General features: G+C 37.2%; 1 protein-coding gene across 1 annotated transcript in view; it reads left to right on the top strand.

The window, feature by feature from the left end:
* FREM2 (FRAS1 related extracellular matrix 2) overlaps positions 1-17,167 on the top strand; it is a 144,266-nt gene that overhangs the window by 115,451 nt on the left and 11,648 nt on the right. The window contains exons 12-16 of the mRNA XM_045566735.1: positions 1,985-2,115; positions 3,718-3,876; positions 5,145-5,448; positions 7,377-7,508; positions 9,615-9,946. Coding sequence (XP_045422691.1) covers positions 1,985-2,115; positions 3,718-3,876; positions 5,145-5,448; positions 7,377-7,508; positions 9,615-9,946 — 1,058 coding nt within the window. The remainder of the gene's footprint in view (positions 1-1,984; positions 2,116-3,717; positions 3,877-5,144; positions 5,449-7,376; positions 7,509-9,614; positions 9,947-17,167) is intronic.

Raw genomic sequence — 17,167 nt, 5'->3', positions numbered from 1 at the left:
GAAATCTAAAATGTCTTTCTATAATGAGCAGATTTTACATGAAAGAAAAACCTTCTAAATATTGATAATACGACCTTTAACAGAAATGGTTTTTCTTAGAAATAAAATGATTCTTTTTGCTAAAACAGAAAGAAAATTATAGCTATCTAGTAAATCGCTGGCAAATAAAGTCAGAAAAATTTAAATAATATCAAATCAACCTGTTTGTCTCTTTTATCCCATATATGTCAACATGCTGTTTATAATGTTTACTGTAAAAATTTAAGGAATTTTTTTCAGGAACATTCTAGTATTTCCTTTTATGGTTCAAATTGAGGTTAGCCTTTTGCAAATAAGTAGAAAAAAATTAAATATAGAATAAAAGTTGAAATTTTTTGTGTGCTACAGAAGTCTAAAGTAACAGATAAAGGTAAATGTGAATGAGAAAACTTGACTATCATCTAGCAAGTGTCCTATCAGGAAACAATAATTTAAATATTTAAAATAAATATTTAATTTTTTAATGTCTTAGAAATCTGGTTTGTATAACTCAGGGGGTTACAAAAACTTTAATGTTTACAGGGCTAAGACAAGCCATGGAAATGGGAGAAGCAAGGGAAATGGGAGGAAAAAATGGAATTATTGCAATGCCATTAAACCAGCAAGTCCATTCCTTTCTTGAGAAAAGCCTGTACTGTCATAGCCTGGTTGCCATAGACTGTTGCCATGCAGAAAGGTGCAAAAGAACTCAAAAATCTGCATTTTCTTATAAAATTCCCAGACTTTTAAATATTAGGAACTAATTTTTTAATGTCTTCTTATACAGGTGAAACCAAACAAATTAATAGGCCAACAATGATCAGCTATCTTCATTTTCTGGAATAAGAACCACAAGTTTTCTCAGGGTCTGAGAAGCCGAGGACTGATAGGCTCAAAGGATACACTAAGGCTGATGGGAAAAACTGCTGTACCTAGAAACAGAGAAAACTAATTTTAACGATAAAAAAAAGTCTTTATCTTTAAAGTTAAAGAGAAAAAAGTCCTCTTTGTACCTGATAATTAAAAAATGGAAGTACACAAAGTAAAATACACTGGAGATGCATTTTCTTCTGCCAGACTCTAAAAAATTTATAATTTCGAATTATAATGATTGAACTGGAATTACATCAGAAAGCAGCAACTGTTATCTCCTCTAACTAGAATGATTATGCTTTATATTCTTTGTATTTGCTTATTTGAAATAGTATCTCCAAAGGTATAGTAAAACCAACAAAAGAGTTTCTACAAAGGTTAGCAGTACAGTCAGCTGGTTAGTCATGAGTTCAATAAAATCTAATAGTTTTAATGTTTTAATAGTTTCAAAATGGATGGTTAAGAAAAGGATTTTGATAATCGGATTCAATTTTCATGACAATGAAGCAATTCTTTTTAGTGAGAGGGATGGGGCAAGGGAAAAAAATGCTAACATTTATCTAAAATAACTTTTCTGAGTTTCCAAGAACAATAACAAAAGGTAGCTTTTGAAATATAATTTGACATTGTATAAAAACTCAAAATTTTATATACAACTTTCCTACATATATGCATAATGTAAATATCATTCGCATTTGAATATACCTGTGATCTCATTCATTTGACTTGAGTTCTATTGGTTTAGAAATTCTGAAGAATGACAGGTGATTTTATCTGATATGTCCCAATAGTAGAACTACCGGTTGTCCCATAAGTGAGCATCATTTCAAACTGTGGGCCAACAAATCAATATCTTATCATTAGAATTTTCTTTCAGATAAAATAGAAGAGAATAGAAAATATCAGAGTGTAATGCATAGATGGAGTGAGAATAAGTGATGTTAAACTTCTGGTTCTGCTTTACACACATATAAATACACTTGGCCACAATGTAAAATGTATTTCTTATTGCAGACCACACGCAAAAAAGTGTGGCAAAAAACTTCCCATGTTCAGATGCAAAAGATTTAAATCTGTGATTTTACATTTGCAGAAATCGAGTTTAAGGAAGGAGAAACCCAGCACAATGTTGAAATTGAAGTCATCTTTGATGGGGTAAGAGAGATGAGAGAGGCCTTCACAGTTCACCTAAAACCTGATGAAAATATGATAGCAGAGACTCAGGTAAGTAATGCAGCGTGTCTATAAATTCACGGCCAGCATTTTGTCAGAGAAAATGCATATGAGCTGTCACTAGCATACAACAAAGTGAGGAGACTTTCTATAAGCCTTACATGAAAGAGACATGCGTAATTCATTTTCACCACCTAAGTAAATTTTGTTTTGATTATGTCATAATCAAGAAATTCTTATCCCTTTCTTTGAAAAATCATGTTTGTAGAAACTCAAGGACCAGAGTCACTGGGCCCCATGCTAGCCCACTTCCCTTCCCTGTGTCAATCAGTAATGACTGAATTTGGGATTAACCTCCAGAGAGAATCATCTCAGTTTGAAGAGGGGACTGTTAATTCAGTGCCACAATTCATTAAAACATACATTTGAACCCACAAAATGGTTGTTTAGCCCTCAAAATCCCCACCTATTTCTATTAGCTTTATCAGAATTTGATGTCCAGAGCCTTGTGACCAAAATGTTATAGTCCTCAAACTTGTCTTCTACACTTACTTAATTTATATTGCATTAATATCATCAACCAGATTTTCCTCCAAATAAACAGAATTTTGACCTTTACACCAAAAATAGTTTTTAAAACTACATGTCATTTTAGGAACAGATCTGTTTTTTATGTATACTTAAATATACTGTATTGTTTTTATTATTAATATTTGTTTCACTATTAGTATGAGATCAAGTTGAAAACATTATTTTCCTTAAATATTTTTGTCATTTTTTTAATCTTCATCATTTAATTGCATTTCTGCCACAGGGCCTTGCCTTTTTTCAAGTCATATTTAAAATTCAAGAAGTATGGGCAGAAAATATTTATCAAATGTATTTTTATGTCTTGATCACATAAAAATGAATCTTTGATATTATTTTCATGAAGTAGTATATGAAACTTTTGGGTGAAAGGAAGAGAGATTCACTCAAATTATTTCCAGGGATGAAAGCTTCTTTTAAGAATATACATGTAAATACAGGTTTGGAAACTGTAATATGTGGTGAGATATTGAAAGTTATTCGGGAGCAAACTTACGGCAAGGTGTTCTTGTCACCTTGTCCAGCAGCAGAGCTGCACAGATCCCCTGTCTATTTGGAACTCAGCGTCCGCTCTGCCTGTGTTTCAAGTGGTGCCTTCTGGCCTTGTCTCGTTTACAGCTTTGCTCATTACCCCTGGCATCCGCTTCATCGTGGCCTTACTATCCCATGACGTCCCTTCTCTCCAGCTGTCTTTCAGCTTTCCCTCCATTGTCAACTGATTGACTTTTTCATAGAACTTTGACTTCACAACCCCAAGACAGACTTAGCTACTATCATCACGATTGAAGAAAAAAATCAGTGTCCAGATACTACCTCGAGGGCCACTGACCAACCTTTGGATTAGCTGCCCCAGTCTCAGGTCCCCTCCCCTGGAGCCATGAGATGTGAACAAGGCCAAGGTCATGTGCAGCAAGCCACATGGGGCCCATTGCTCTGCAGGGGCTCCAAGTATGACAGTGTTCATCATAATGAGGCCATGAGTTTGCCTAGTGTGTTGTCCTGTACAATCAAAGCACAGAAAAGCTAATATTTCCTTAATCAGTGATGATTACCTTTTCCTTATAGGCAACCAAGGCCATTGTGTATATAGAAGAAATGAACAGCATGGCAGATGTCACTTTTCCTTCCATCCCTCAGATCGTGTCCCTGTTGATGTACGATGACATGTCCAGAGCTAAGGAGAGTGTTGGACCCGTGTCTGGCTATCCTGTCATCTGTATCACAGTGAGTAGGAAATTGAAAAAATTGTAAGATCATTATTTTAAATAATTGTAAACTTTAACCAATGTAGTATTGGCTTTGTCGTGAAGAAACAAAAGTAGGAAAATACTACAGGTTTCAGCTTTGAACTTTGCAAATACAACATTAATCACACAAAGCTCCCATTTTTCTTCCTTAACCCAACAAAGGTTCACTAGCTAATGTGTACATAGTGTGTTATCTCAGAGTCTGCCACTGATAAAAAAATAAATAAAAACTCTGTACTTAAGAAATTTAAAAATAAGGAAGAGAAAAATATATAGAAATCAGTAACTCTAATAAAAGGCAAGATGTGATCATTATCACGAGAACGCTATAAAGGAGGAGCTAGAGCCTCATCTCAATGGCTGAGGGGAGGCAGGAGGTGGGCAGGGGGACCCCCAGTTTTAGGATAAGAGCCAGATAAGGGGTGGTCATTCCAGGAGGAAGGGATTGCAGCATGAGCTACAGCCAGAGGAATAGCATGAGAAATGGCACATTATCACTACTTTTTTTACTTGCCTTTTCTTGAAGCTCCTTGTGAGCTAAAACTATGACTTATTTTTATAGCACAACAGCCCCAATGAAATACATATGATAGGTACACTAAAAATGTTTGTTGAATTAGGAAGGCAGAAATAAAAAATTTGGTGCCAATTTATAGAAATCTTTAAATGTCATATTAAGGAACTGGGACTTTGTTGGGTAGCAGTGAGTTCTTGCACATAAGGATGATCCGAGGGGTTTGTTTGCCGGTCAACAGGGTGGTAATGTGTCCCTGGGCTGGAAGGAAAGGCCGTGCAGTAGACAGGGAGGTGGTGCTTGGAATAGAAAAAGGGACCAAGCTGAGCAACAGTGCAAATGAAGAATCAATCAAGTTCACTGACCCACTGGTGTTAGATGAGAGAGGAAGGGAAGGAGGGAAGGAAAAGAGAGGGAGGGAAAGAGAAAGAACAAGAACAGCTTGGCAACGCTGAGGGTTCAAGAGATTATGGCATGAATAACAACTTTACCCATATTAAGTTAGAGGTAGAAATGTACAATCTAAGCTATCTGTAATGTAAAATTCAAGTTCATAGAAGTTCGAGTTCACAGAAGCTATCATGGCTGGGTATAGAAATGAAGAAGTCACATGGGCAGCATGTAGAACTGGGGGCAAAGCAGCAGTGCACACATGCAGAGAGAACTTGAGAGGTATAGTTTCCGCATTGTAGTCCTACTGTGGTCCTAACATAGTTATTTGTTTTCCGTAGGCTTGCAACCCCAAATATTCAGACTATGACAAAACAGGCTCTATTTGTGCAAGTGAGAGTATCAATGACACTTTGACACAGTACCGATGGCTGATCAGTGCACCTGCCAGCCCTGATGGTGTAACCAGCCCCATGAGAGAACTGGACTTCGACACCTTTTTTACATCATCCAAGATGATCACGCTGGACTCCATCTACTTCCAGCCCGGCTCACGGGTGCAGTGCGCGGCTCGTGCTGTGAACGCCGATGGGGACGAAGGCCTGGAGCTGATGAGCACCATTGTAACCATTGGCAGAGAGGAAGGTAGGACGTTGCCCTTTTCCCAGGAAGAACCCTGCGATACCGTGTAATATCACAAATGTCTAATTTCTGATTATTAATTCTTCCAAATGTATGCCATAATACATTGTAAGCACTTTAAAAATGAAAATCCTTTTTTACAAAAATATTGATTAGAAAACAAACAATTTATTCATTTCACATTTGTTGAGCACCTATGACATGCCAAACACAGGGCTTTATGCTGGCAGTAAGAAAATAAGGCAGGGTCCTTGTCCTTGAAGAATCCATAGTCAAGTTGAGGACACAGACAAATGTTAGTATGGCCAGGGCACAGAAATACAAAAGTAGGAGTGATTAGTTCTACATGAATGGGTCAGGAAAAGCTCCTCGAAGAGGAGATGCTGAAGATGAAGCTTGAAAATAGTGGAGGAAAACAAGCATGAGCAAGGACTCATGGAAGCATGAAAGAACACGGAATATTCTGCAAACAATAAGCAGGGAAATGGGAAGCTTGTGAGAGGGAGAGGGGGAAGGACCGGGAGACAAAGCAGGATGACACGCAAGCGTCAGATCCGGACAAGGAGTGCAAATGCCATGCAGGGGGCTCAGCTGGCTGCTGGATGAGTAGGAGTTTGCTGGGGACAGGGAGGGAGGGATGTGCAGGTGCTCACACTTGTTATTACAAGGGGGTTTGTGTTTGCGGCTGAAGCCAAGGATGCATTCGGGGTGGAGAATAGGATGTGACTGGAGACAACATCGGAAAGGCAAGAAATCCAGTTTATAAATGAATCCTTCACTCTACAGAAGTATTTTTAAATCCAATTTGTTAAGAAAGATTATATGTATACAACTCTATTTCTAAAGCTTCCATTTGCATACAGTATTCAGAAGAACATTTTTTGCATAAAGGTCGAATGTACCATCTCCCACTGTTATATATTCAGGATCAAATATTTATTGAGATATATATTTTATATGTATATAAGCAACATGCTCTTTTATTGGGATTAAAATACATGGTTTTTAACTTTCTCTTAAAATCATACTATTGTATTGGTACAAAAAAAAATTTGAAATGCCTTAAAATGAGTCTCTCTATTAATAAAACAGCCCAGATGCTGGGACCTGCCTCTGATTTTATTGCTATTCTAGTAAATACTTATTTTTTCTATTTTGTATAAATAACAAAGAAATTATATATTTTCTAGTTCTCTTGAAATTATAATCCAGCATCTTGGTCCCTTCCACGATATTCAAATGAAAACATTGCAATTCTCTTAAAGGAAATATTGCAGGAAGAGTTTCATGTCAAAATTCTTGAGTGTCACCGAGAGATATGAGACAGAGAAATAGAGAGATATAAAATGGATTATAATCATAATATAGACTCTGTAAGAAATTATATATAGAGAGAAAACTCTCCTATACCCATTTTGCTCTCTGATTTTAATGAGACTTTAGTTTTTATTTTTAAAATGAGTGTATTTTTAGTTTTATTCACTTATAAATACTGTATATTTTATAACTAATCATACGTACATTATTCTAGGGTAAAATCAAATGTACTTAGTTTAACTACACTTATTTTTTTCTGATTGGCTTTATTTCTACTGTTTCTGTTCATACGTTATATGAAAATAATTTTGTGAATATGATCATGACCTAGAAGGACCAACACCTATTAAATCACATTGAACGGCAACTATTTTTTTCTCAAACTTGTAAATCTCTAAAATGTTAAGTGGCCACTAAACTGTGTGCTGTGATTGCTGCTTAGACCGTGGTGTTCTGTTCTCTTACAATATACACTCTTAGCCACGCCCTAGTCCATAGAGGATGTTAAAAGTACGTAGAAAAATAATAGTTTCTATTTTTAAAATATTCTTTAACATTCTTTAAGCATTATCTATAATCTTCCTTTATCATAAATATGTTCATTTTCCCTCGAGGTCTTTGCCAGCCCCGCGTGCCTGGGGTCGTGGGGGCAGAGCCATTCTCAGCTAAACTGCGCTACACGGGCCCTGAGGACCCAGACCACACAAACCTTATCAAGCTCACTGTCACGATGCCACACATAGACGGTAGGTGACTTGGGTAAGCAAATCCATGGAAGGGTTTTGGGCTCCTCATGACCTGCTTTATTTTACTTAATCTTCTAAACAACCAAGCTTTAAAAAGCGTTCAACTTGCAACTTGAGCTTCAAGTCCTGCTTCTTTCAACTGTTTCTGCTTTGTTCCACCCAGTTTTTAAAAGTCTGGCAATTTAAGCATTATTTATTTTAACAAAATTACATAAACGTAATACATGTCCAAACACAATAAAACAAAACTTTGGCTAATATGCTAGCTTCTATGAAAGAGTACAAATGCATCTTCAAATGTGAACTTGGAGTTCCAGTAAAGCATTTTGGTATCTCAGTGCTTGCCTTTGATGGGTATTTACTATTTCATAGCTGGAGGTTTGTAAGTCTCTCTCAATATTTACTGTAAAGCTAAAATATTTTCTAGACATTAAAATAAAATTTAAAAAAAAATGAAACTAACCAGTACTATATTTTGCCTTCATTTTCTCTGGGTAGGGGGCTATGACCAGAATGTGTGAGTCGGTAACTTTATCGACACATTTCCCCATGTACAGAAGGCATTTCAAGTTTTTTCTTCTCAATTTACTTTATAATTGAAGGAAATTGTTAGTATTAACTTTATTACTTGATATGTTACTTATATTTATGTAGGTAAGGGAGAAGGAACATTAAGCAACACTAGGAACTACAAGGTAGAATCTACCTTCCTCAAAACAAGGACATCTTGCTTTATCTGCTTATGATAACCCCACATTCGTCCTGGGTTCGGGGGGTATAGGTGGACAGGAATCTGCATCTCCTCACTTTACAGTGTAATGTTGGTTTCCATGACCACCGTATCTCTAGGCTTGTGTGGAGATGTGACTTCAGCTGCAAAGGGCTGAGAAGGGACCCATTAGGGACAAACAGACCTGTAACAGTTCTTTCCTAATAGAAAGAGTGGCCAGTCCCTTATACCACTCTTAGGGCTTGACTTTGCATTTTCTGAAACATTCAATAGCCACAGCTCTGCCAGAAGCATGGTGGAGTCTGACCAGTTCTTTCGTGGGGCCGAGTTTTGCTCTGGGAGACCTGAAAGGGAGAGGAGGGAAAGGCCCAGAGAGAAGACCTCATCCATAGCCCTTTGCTGCATTGCTTATGCCAGGCATCAGCAAACTATGACCTGTGGCCAAATCCAGCCTGCTGCCTGTTTTCTTATGGCCTGCAAGCTAAGAATGGCCTTATGTTTCTCAGTGTTTGGGGGGAAAAACAAGAAGACTGTGACACATGATAATTATATGAAATTCAAATCCATTGCCCGTAATAAAATTGTAGTGCACACAGTTGTGTTCATTCCTTTACATAGTGTTGGCATTTGCTCCACAATGGCAGCATTGAAAAGTTTCAACAGAGACCTCAAGGCCTACAGATCTCCTAAAATATTTACTATTTGGCCCTTCACAGAAGAAGTTCACCTATCCTTAGCCTATATGTATAGTGGTAATTTTCAATTTTTTTTTTTTTTTGGTCTCAGGACATCTTAAATATTCTTGAAGATCTCAAAGACATTTTGTTTTTGTGGGTGATATCTATAAATGTTTATTAGATTTAAAACTAAAACAGAAGAACTGTTAAATATTCATTCATTTAAAAATAAAAATAAATCCATTACATGTTACCATGAAAAGTATCTCTTAAGAAAAATAACTATAAGTTATAAAACAAAAAATAATAATAAGAGTAGCATTGTATATATTAATATATTTGACATTATCTTTAATGTCTGGCTTAATAGGAGACAGCTGGTTTCTCATATCTGCTTCTGCATGAAACCTTTTGCAATCCATCACATCTTGTAGTCTCTGAAAAACTCTACTGTACACTCATGAGAGAATGCAGTTGGAAAGTCAAATAATAACATGGCATTATTATGAAAATAGCTTTAATGTCATGGATCTCTTAAGAAATTCGTAGGGAACCCGAAGATTCCTAGGATACCACTTCATAATCACTGCTGTGCAGTATTTTATGACACTTGTTTTTTCAAGAGATAAAGAAATTGTAAAGTGTTGAGAATTCTTGGCTGCCTGTAAGAACTTTAACAATCATTTCCATTTCTCTTAGGCATGCTCCCTGTGATCTCCACTAGAGAGCTTTCCAACTTTGAGCTCACCCTGAGCCCCGATGGCACAAGAGTTGGAAACCACAAGTGCTCCAACCTCTTGGATTACACTGAAGTGAAGACCCACCATGGTTTCCTGACTGATGCTATGAAAAATCCAGAAATCATTGGAGAGACGTATCCTTATCAGTACAGCTCATCTATCAGAGGTTCTAGTACCTTACGCTTCTACCGAAACCTGAACCTGGAGGCCTGTTTGTGGGAGTTTGTCAGCTACTATGACATGTCAGAACTCCTCACTGACTGTGGAGGCACCATTGGAACAGATGGACAGGTACAGGCTTTTAACATTTGAGCTTTGGTCACTAGATAAACCAGTTGTTTGTTCTGCCTCATAGATTTGTTCTAAATCCCAACTTTAATCTTGCATCTTAGTTAGGTAGGTCATTAACTATAGAGACCAGACAACTGGCATGGATGGTGTGAAAATCCATGTCTATTTCTGGAGCAGTGGGCCTAAATATATGTATTTTTTGATGATGTATTAGAAATATTATCATTGTTTCGAAAGGACCCTGTATAATTATTGCCTTATGCTCCAAATCTACTTTGATATTATAAAAATCCTTATAGTCTGATTTCTCTTCAAAGGGCACATCATCATTTCTCATGTCTATGCATAAATGCCTGTGATACTGTATCAGGAACCACCTAAAGTGAGGACTTAACAATCCTGGGGGTCAATCTAGTTTTTCTCCCTCTTTATTAACTTTCTTCTCCAACCACCGTCTGTCTTTCTCTCCTTCTGTCCTCTTGTTTTGGTTTCTTCCCTTTTCTTTCTCATTTTCTCCTCTTTTCCTCCCTCCTTCTTTCATTTCTCTATCACTAACATAGTCAAAGGTATTTTCATCAAAAGCCTACTGTTACTTTTACTCTACAATTACTGATATTTCTTCATACTCCACAGACATTTACATGTAAAATACACACACAAAAATCTGCATCCCACCATCAGCAGCAACAGAGTTCTTAAAATGAGAAGGAAGCAAGGTCTCCACTGGGATTATAATGGAGAATCTAAAATATATAGGATGTTATTTAAAATTATAATGAATATTTGAACTAAAAGCATGCTCTGTCTTACCTGGACTGAATGAGGAACTATATAAGTAGGCTTATGCATTAAAGTGTTGAATGGGATGCAGACAATATCATGCCCTTCAAGATTTAGCTAAAGTGAGGCTGTGTTTTCTGTATATATTGCTATATATATAAGATATTATAACATAAAACATATTAAAGAATTAAAATATAAAACAAGTAGTAGTAAGAAAAAACTAGATAACTACTATGGGTTTAACCCCACAGTAAAGCCGTAGAACTTGACAAATTCAGCTGGTGTTGATGTCGAACTGGACTCAAAGATAATGACACATCATAACCACCTCCCCTGAAAGTAGCAATATTCAGTAACTTGCAGGGATTGCAAGTAAATTCTAAATAAAAACACCAACAAAAGGCAGTATGAAATGGTGGGAAGGTTCTAGTAGGTATTGGATTCAAGCAAATGCACACCCAGTCTTGGCTCTGGTATCTTTTAGCCGTGTGTCCTTGGGCAAGTTACTTAAACCTTAGTAGTGCTAATTCCTCAGGTCCCTCTTTCCCAGCCTGTCTTTGCCACCTGAAAAAAACGTTAAAAAAAAAAAAGAGATCTTATCCCCAGAATAAAAATAAAGGTTCATATTAACAAATCTACCTCAGCCTTTTCCTTTATAGATCAAGTATCTGTAGTTGCTTTAGCTCTTCCTCATAAAGTTGCTTTCAATCCACTACTACATCATTTATATTTCTCTTCCAGTTGTTCTTCTCTCAGATTCTTGCTTAAGTCATAGGATCTATTGGCATAAGCAAAACTGGATACAGTTATAGGATTGCATTATAGTTCTCATTCTTCCTTGTTAAAATCACTTCTTCATACTATAGAGCTTCTCTGTGTTCATGGTCTGTATTTACCCTCAAGAATGTTTTTATCTTCTCCACAGAATGGCAGCACTTCTCCATATTTAGTACATGCTACCCAAGTAGACTTTTCTAGTAAAAGTCCTGCACTTGTCCTGCTTAGGCTTTACGCTATTGTATCTGTCCACTTCTCCAGTGTATCAGGGGCATTTTGAATGCAAAGCCTGCCCTCTAATGTGTTCATTTCTCAGATCAAATCTTATTATAAAACGCTCAGCTAAAGTAGACATATTTTGATGATTTTTAAATATCAGTTTCTCTGTTGAATTCTTCAAGTTAGGTATCTTTTTTCCTTCCCTTTACTTCTGCTAGCTAGAAAAGTCATTGCCCTGCTTCTATTGAGCTGCCAGAAGTTCTACCCCATTAGGGGAAACCAGCAATTGCAGGTTTTCAGTTAAGTTTCACCTGCCAGAAAGGCTTTTGTTACATAATACTAGGAGAGAGTGCAGTGTAAGAATGATTGCACCATCCAATTCTTAGCTAGTTTGTGTTACTTTTTTTCTTTATGCTAAACTTTATTAGAAAACATTCATCCTTGTTTTAACAATTGCCCCCATGCCTGGCTTAACATCATCCATTTAGTTTGGCAGACAATATAAATGAAACTACTAAAAAATGCAAAAACAATTCATGTTACCTTTCTAAGTAAGACGGCCAACGTGTATGAATTCCTTCTGAAAAGATTTTCCTGCTTTTGCATTTTTGAAAATAAGTTTAATAGCATAACCATGATGATCAACATCATAGAGATGACTGGATTCAGTATAAATCATTGAGATTTCAGGACCTTGTTATAAAAGTCTAAAATCCTCAGTGTAAACTAAATGGTACTATGATCTAATAAAACATATTGCTTATTCTCTTAGAGTGAAGCTTAGAGATGTCTCTCCAGAGAGACAGAACCAATAGAATAGACATACAGATATATGGGATTTATTACAGGAATCCACTCACAATATTATAGAGGCTGAGCAGTCCCACGATAGGCCGTCTGCAAGCTGGAGGACCAGGGAAGTCAGTAGTGTGGCTCAGTCCAAGTCCAAAGGCCCAAAAACCCAGGAACCCCATGGTTTAACTCTCAATCCAAGGCGAAAGGCCTAAAAACCTTGGGTGGCTGCTGCTGCAAGTTCCAAAGTTCAAAAGCCAGAGAACCTGGAGTTCTGATGTCCAGGGGCAGGAAAAGAAGTTTGCCCCAGCTTCTGAAGAAAGAGACAGAGGCCAAGCACAGTGACTCAGGCCTGTAATCCTAGCACTTTGGAAGGCCGAGGTGGGAGGATTGCATAAGGCCAGGAGTTCAAGACCAGCCTCAGCAGCATAGCAAGACCTTGTCTCTGCAAAAAAAAAAAAAAAAAACCAGAAAAATCAGCTGGTCATGGTAGTGTACACCTGCAGTCCCAGCTACTCAGGAGGCTAAGGTGGAAGGATCCCTTGAGCCCAGGAGTTTGAGGTTGCAGTGAGCTATAATGACACCACTGAACTCTAGCCCAGGCGGCAGAGCAAAACCTTGTCTCAAAAAAAAAAAAAACCACAGAGGGAAAATTCTTTTTCTTTTTCTTTTTTAATCTGTCTTTTTTTTTGTATCCAGGCCTCAGCCAGTTGTATGGTGCCCACCCACATTGGATGAGGACAGATCTTCCTTGCTCAGTCCACTAATTCTAACATTGATCTCTTCTGGAAACACCCTCACAGATACACCCAGAAATAATGCTTTACCAATTATCTGGGGTTTCCTTAATCTATTCAAGTTGACAACCTAAATTAACCATCACAGATGGCCATTCAGTTTCCCCTACTTTAATCCTTGGTTTTATACTTTTACTTCTCCTCTCGCTATTGATATTCTCCTATATCCTCCCCCAACACACATGCACATTATTTAAATATAGTTGAAGGAGAAGAAAATGTAAAGTAGAAGAAAGTTAACCCTCTGAAATATTTTATTCTATTAGTTTTGGGCTCTAGAGAAGAAGAAAAATGTCTAACAATGGTACTAAAAATAACAGTAATGGTAATAATAATAGTAATAGCTAACGTTGCCATTCTTCTAAACACTTTATATATTTCCGCTCATTCTGTCCTCACCACAAGCCTGTGAGATAAGTACTATCTTTGTTCCCTTTTTACACATTAGAAAGCTGAAGCAAAGAGAATTCAAATAACTTGTAAGCCCATGCTCTTAACACATCATAATGCTTATCTGGGCATTAAATTGAGTGAGTGAATATGAGGAATGGATATGGTCACAGATGCAATTGCAAGAAAGCCAGATGAACTCTTTTCTTTGTTCTTGGTACAAGAATGCTGTCCAACAGCAATCATGAAAATATGTGCCAGATTACATCCACACCCACTGCTGGTAAAACAATGCAAATCCACCTTCTAACAACACTGGCCTACAGCTTCATCTGAGTACAGGCAGAGCAATTATGAATGCAACCATGTTTCATGAGATGGCACCTGAAGGAAAGCAAACTTAAATGCTTGGTAAATAGATTCTGCTTTAGAATGTCGTGAGAGTCTTACACACTTTTCCATTTATGCATTTAGAATTGGGAAGCCGGCAAAAATAAAAGTGACCCATCAGCATGGGCAGCATGGGCTACATGTCCTTCAGAGAGGCTTCTTGGTTTTATTGGCCACCCCTGTGAACAGCACCTGTGGGAAGCCAAGGCTGGCCCAGGTCTGTTTGTCCTCCACAGTCCATAGAGCTCTGGCCAGGCTCCTAGCAGACATTATTTCCCTCTTCACGTCCTTTCCCAGACTTGGCATCTTAAATCAAGGTAATCACTGTGCAAACACATTTTATTAACTGGTAATTGCTTCTGCCAGGAACAAAATGATGGAGAATTGATTTTTTCCTTCTTTATGTGTTCTTAGTAGCTAAAGCTACCACCACGAAATATTGCCAAGTCCCTGCATTTTTCTTTGTGATTGAAAACCTGTTTCTAACACACACTGAAAGGGTTTTCTGCCTGCCCCAACTTCCCAATTCAAATTATTTAACTTACAAGAAAGAGTTTCCAAGGTAATCACCTGAAAAACCAGAATAGTTATCTGTTAACAGCAATGAAGTTTGATTAAGTTTTATGCATTTGACTATACCTAGCTTCAGCTGATGTTAAAACTATATCTGCTCTGACATCCTATTCATTTGTACATTTATCCATTAAAGAAATATTTAATGAACACCTACTCTGTGCCAGGGAGCTTATCAGGTACCTGGTGATGACACCAGATAGGAAGCTTACACATCAACAAAATAGAGTTGGAAGAGTCACCTCATCACTTCTATAAAAATGAAAAATGTTACATACCAAGAAAAGGAAATTTGGAATTTCTCTAATGATATTTGACTCTAAAATTGTTTTCAATAGTTAGCTTCTAAAATATAAAAGAAGATAAACAGCAGGAAAAGAAAAATAGAGGTAGATTAAATGAGTGATTCTACTCCCCCTTTATGTGCAACATGTGTTTTATAAATAAAATTTAAAATTGTTTGGGCATACAATGAAAGACACTTTTGATGCCAAATGGTTATAAAGTTAAACTAAGTTTTGAAAACTATTGAATATTTTGGTGGTTTTTGTCTTGAAAACAATTTATTTGAAAAATAAAACACTGTAGTTTGTTTTACCTTTTACGGGCTTGGCTAGCTGGATTACAAGGTCAGAATCTCAACTCTTTCACCTTGTTAGGCAAACAGCAACTGATAGTGTGGTTCAATGTGCATAAATAAGCTGCAGAAATGCAACCCAAATTACAGTTTACAATTAAAACATGAAATTGTAATGGACTTGGAAGATGTAGTATGATTTTGGAAAAGTAAACAAGTGTTTTTTCTTACTTGCTTTGTTTGAGGAAAAAATTTGCTCCCTTTTTACAGTGTACTTGATATAGAAATATGGAGCTTTGAGTCTAGAATATACTTTAGAAGTCGTCTTTTTCCATCTCATTCTCTTACACTTGGTACACTGATTCTCTTGTATATGTAAGCCACTCTAACTCATTTGTCAAGAGTCTGAGGCCACACTGCCCTGAAGGCACCCAATCTCGTCTGTCTGATCTAGGAAGCTAAGCAGGGTCAGGCCAGTCGGGACCTGGATGGGAGACCGCCGGGGAATAATACCGGGTGTGGCCATCGGCTTTGACCAGCCTGAGCAAGAGCAAGACCCCATCTCTACTAAAAATAGAAAGAAATGATTTGGACAGCTAAAAATATATATAGAAAAAATTAGCCGGGCATGGTGGCTCATGCCTGTAGTCCCAGCTACTTGGGAGGCTGAGGCAGGAGGATCGCTTGAGCCCAGGAGTTTGAGGTTTCTGTGAGCTAGGCTGATGCCATGGCACTCACTCTAGCCCGGGCAACAGAGTGAGACTCTGTCTCAAAAAAAAAAAAGAAATATTAATAGCAGGAGAAATCCAAAATGTAGAATTTTCATGAAGTGTTGTTGCTTTCTATTTTGTCAAATTTACCAGTTACTTTTTTAATAATGTATTTTTGTAATGAAAGGAATGAAATCACCATGGAAATTGAGGGAACTAAAGAAGTGTAGAAAAAGAAAAAACATCTCATCCATTATCACACCATCACTGTATATAGACATATTTTCTAATCTCTTTTCAATATACATATACATTTTTAAAGCAGTGGCATAATGTTATTTATAACATTTTATATACCGTTTTTACTTAACATGTAAGCATTTCCCCTGACAAGGTGTAGTCTTCAGGTACATGTCTTTTGATGGCCATGTGATATTTCACCCTGTGAGTGTGTGATCATAATTTATTTAACTGTCCTATTGTTCGTCATTTAGATTATTTCTCATCCTGCCTTATCCCATACCCCTAGATTTGTCCTTAATTCTAAAGAATTTGGGGACCAGTATTGGCCCTCATCCCAGAGTCTGCTCCTGCCTCTGTGATACTACAGACCTTCAGAAAGGTTTGTAATTAGACAAAAGCCAAAGTCTTTTTCCCCTAAGTGTCCCTGGATGTGTAATCTGCTGTTACTCAGAGAATTTGGCTAAAATTCTAACTTGTTAAAACAATGACCTCACCTGAGTAGCTAAGTATACATTCTACTGAGACTCAAGCTATTGAGATCGATGAGCCTTCCTTACCTGTTCACAAACACCACCGTCTTGATGTTACAGGCATGTGTCTGGCAGCCGAAGCAGCAACAGAAAGACATTTCAACCAGTGGGAAATCCCTACCCAGGGGTGGCCCTCAGATAAAATTCCAAGAGCTCTGGCCCAGTTTTTAATCTTTGAAGTAAACACAAACCTCATATCCCACATGAAAGTGGGGTCTATGCGTGATGGTAAAATATTTTTATTTGATTATTTTTTTCAATATATGTGGTCTACTTGAAAGACCTTGGGTAGGAGAGTCCAGCCAGCAGCCATGTGTGGCTATTGAGTACTCAGACTGGGACTAGTCAGAATTGATATGTGTTGTACATTACAATACATACCAGAATTTAGAGATTTAGTCCATAAAAAGAATGTATAATATCTTATCAAAAATTATTTG

Source organism: Lemur catta, chromosome 13 (assembly GCF_020740605.2).
Source record: "Lemur catta isolate mLemCat1 chromosome 13, mLemCat1.pri, whole genome shotgun sequence".
In the NCBI taxonomy this organism is placed as follows: domain Eukaryota; kingdom Metazoa; phylum Chordata; class Mammalia; order Primates; family Lemuridae; genus Lemur; species Lemur catta.
This window is presented reverse-complemented; position numbering and strand designations above follow the sequence as displayed.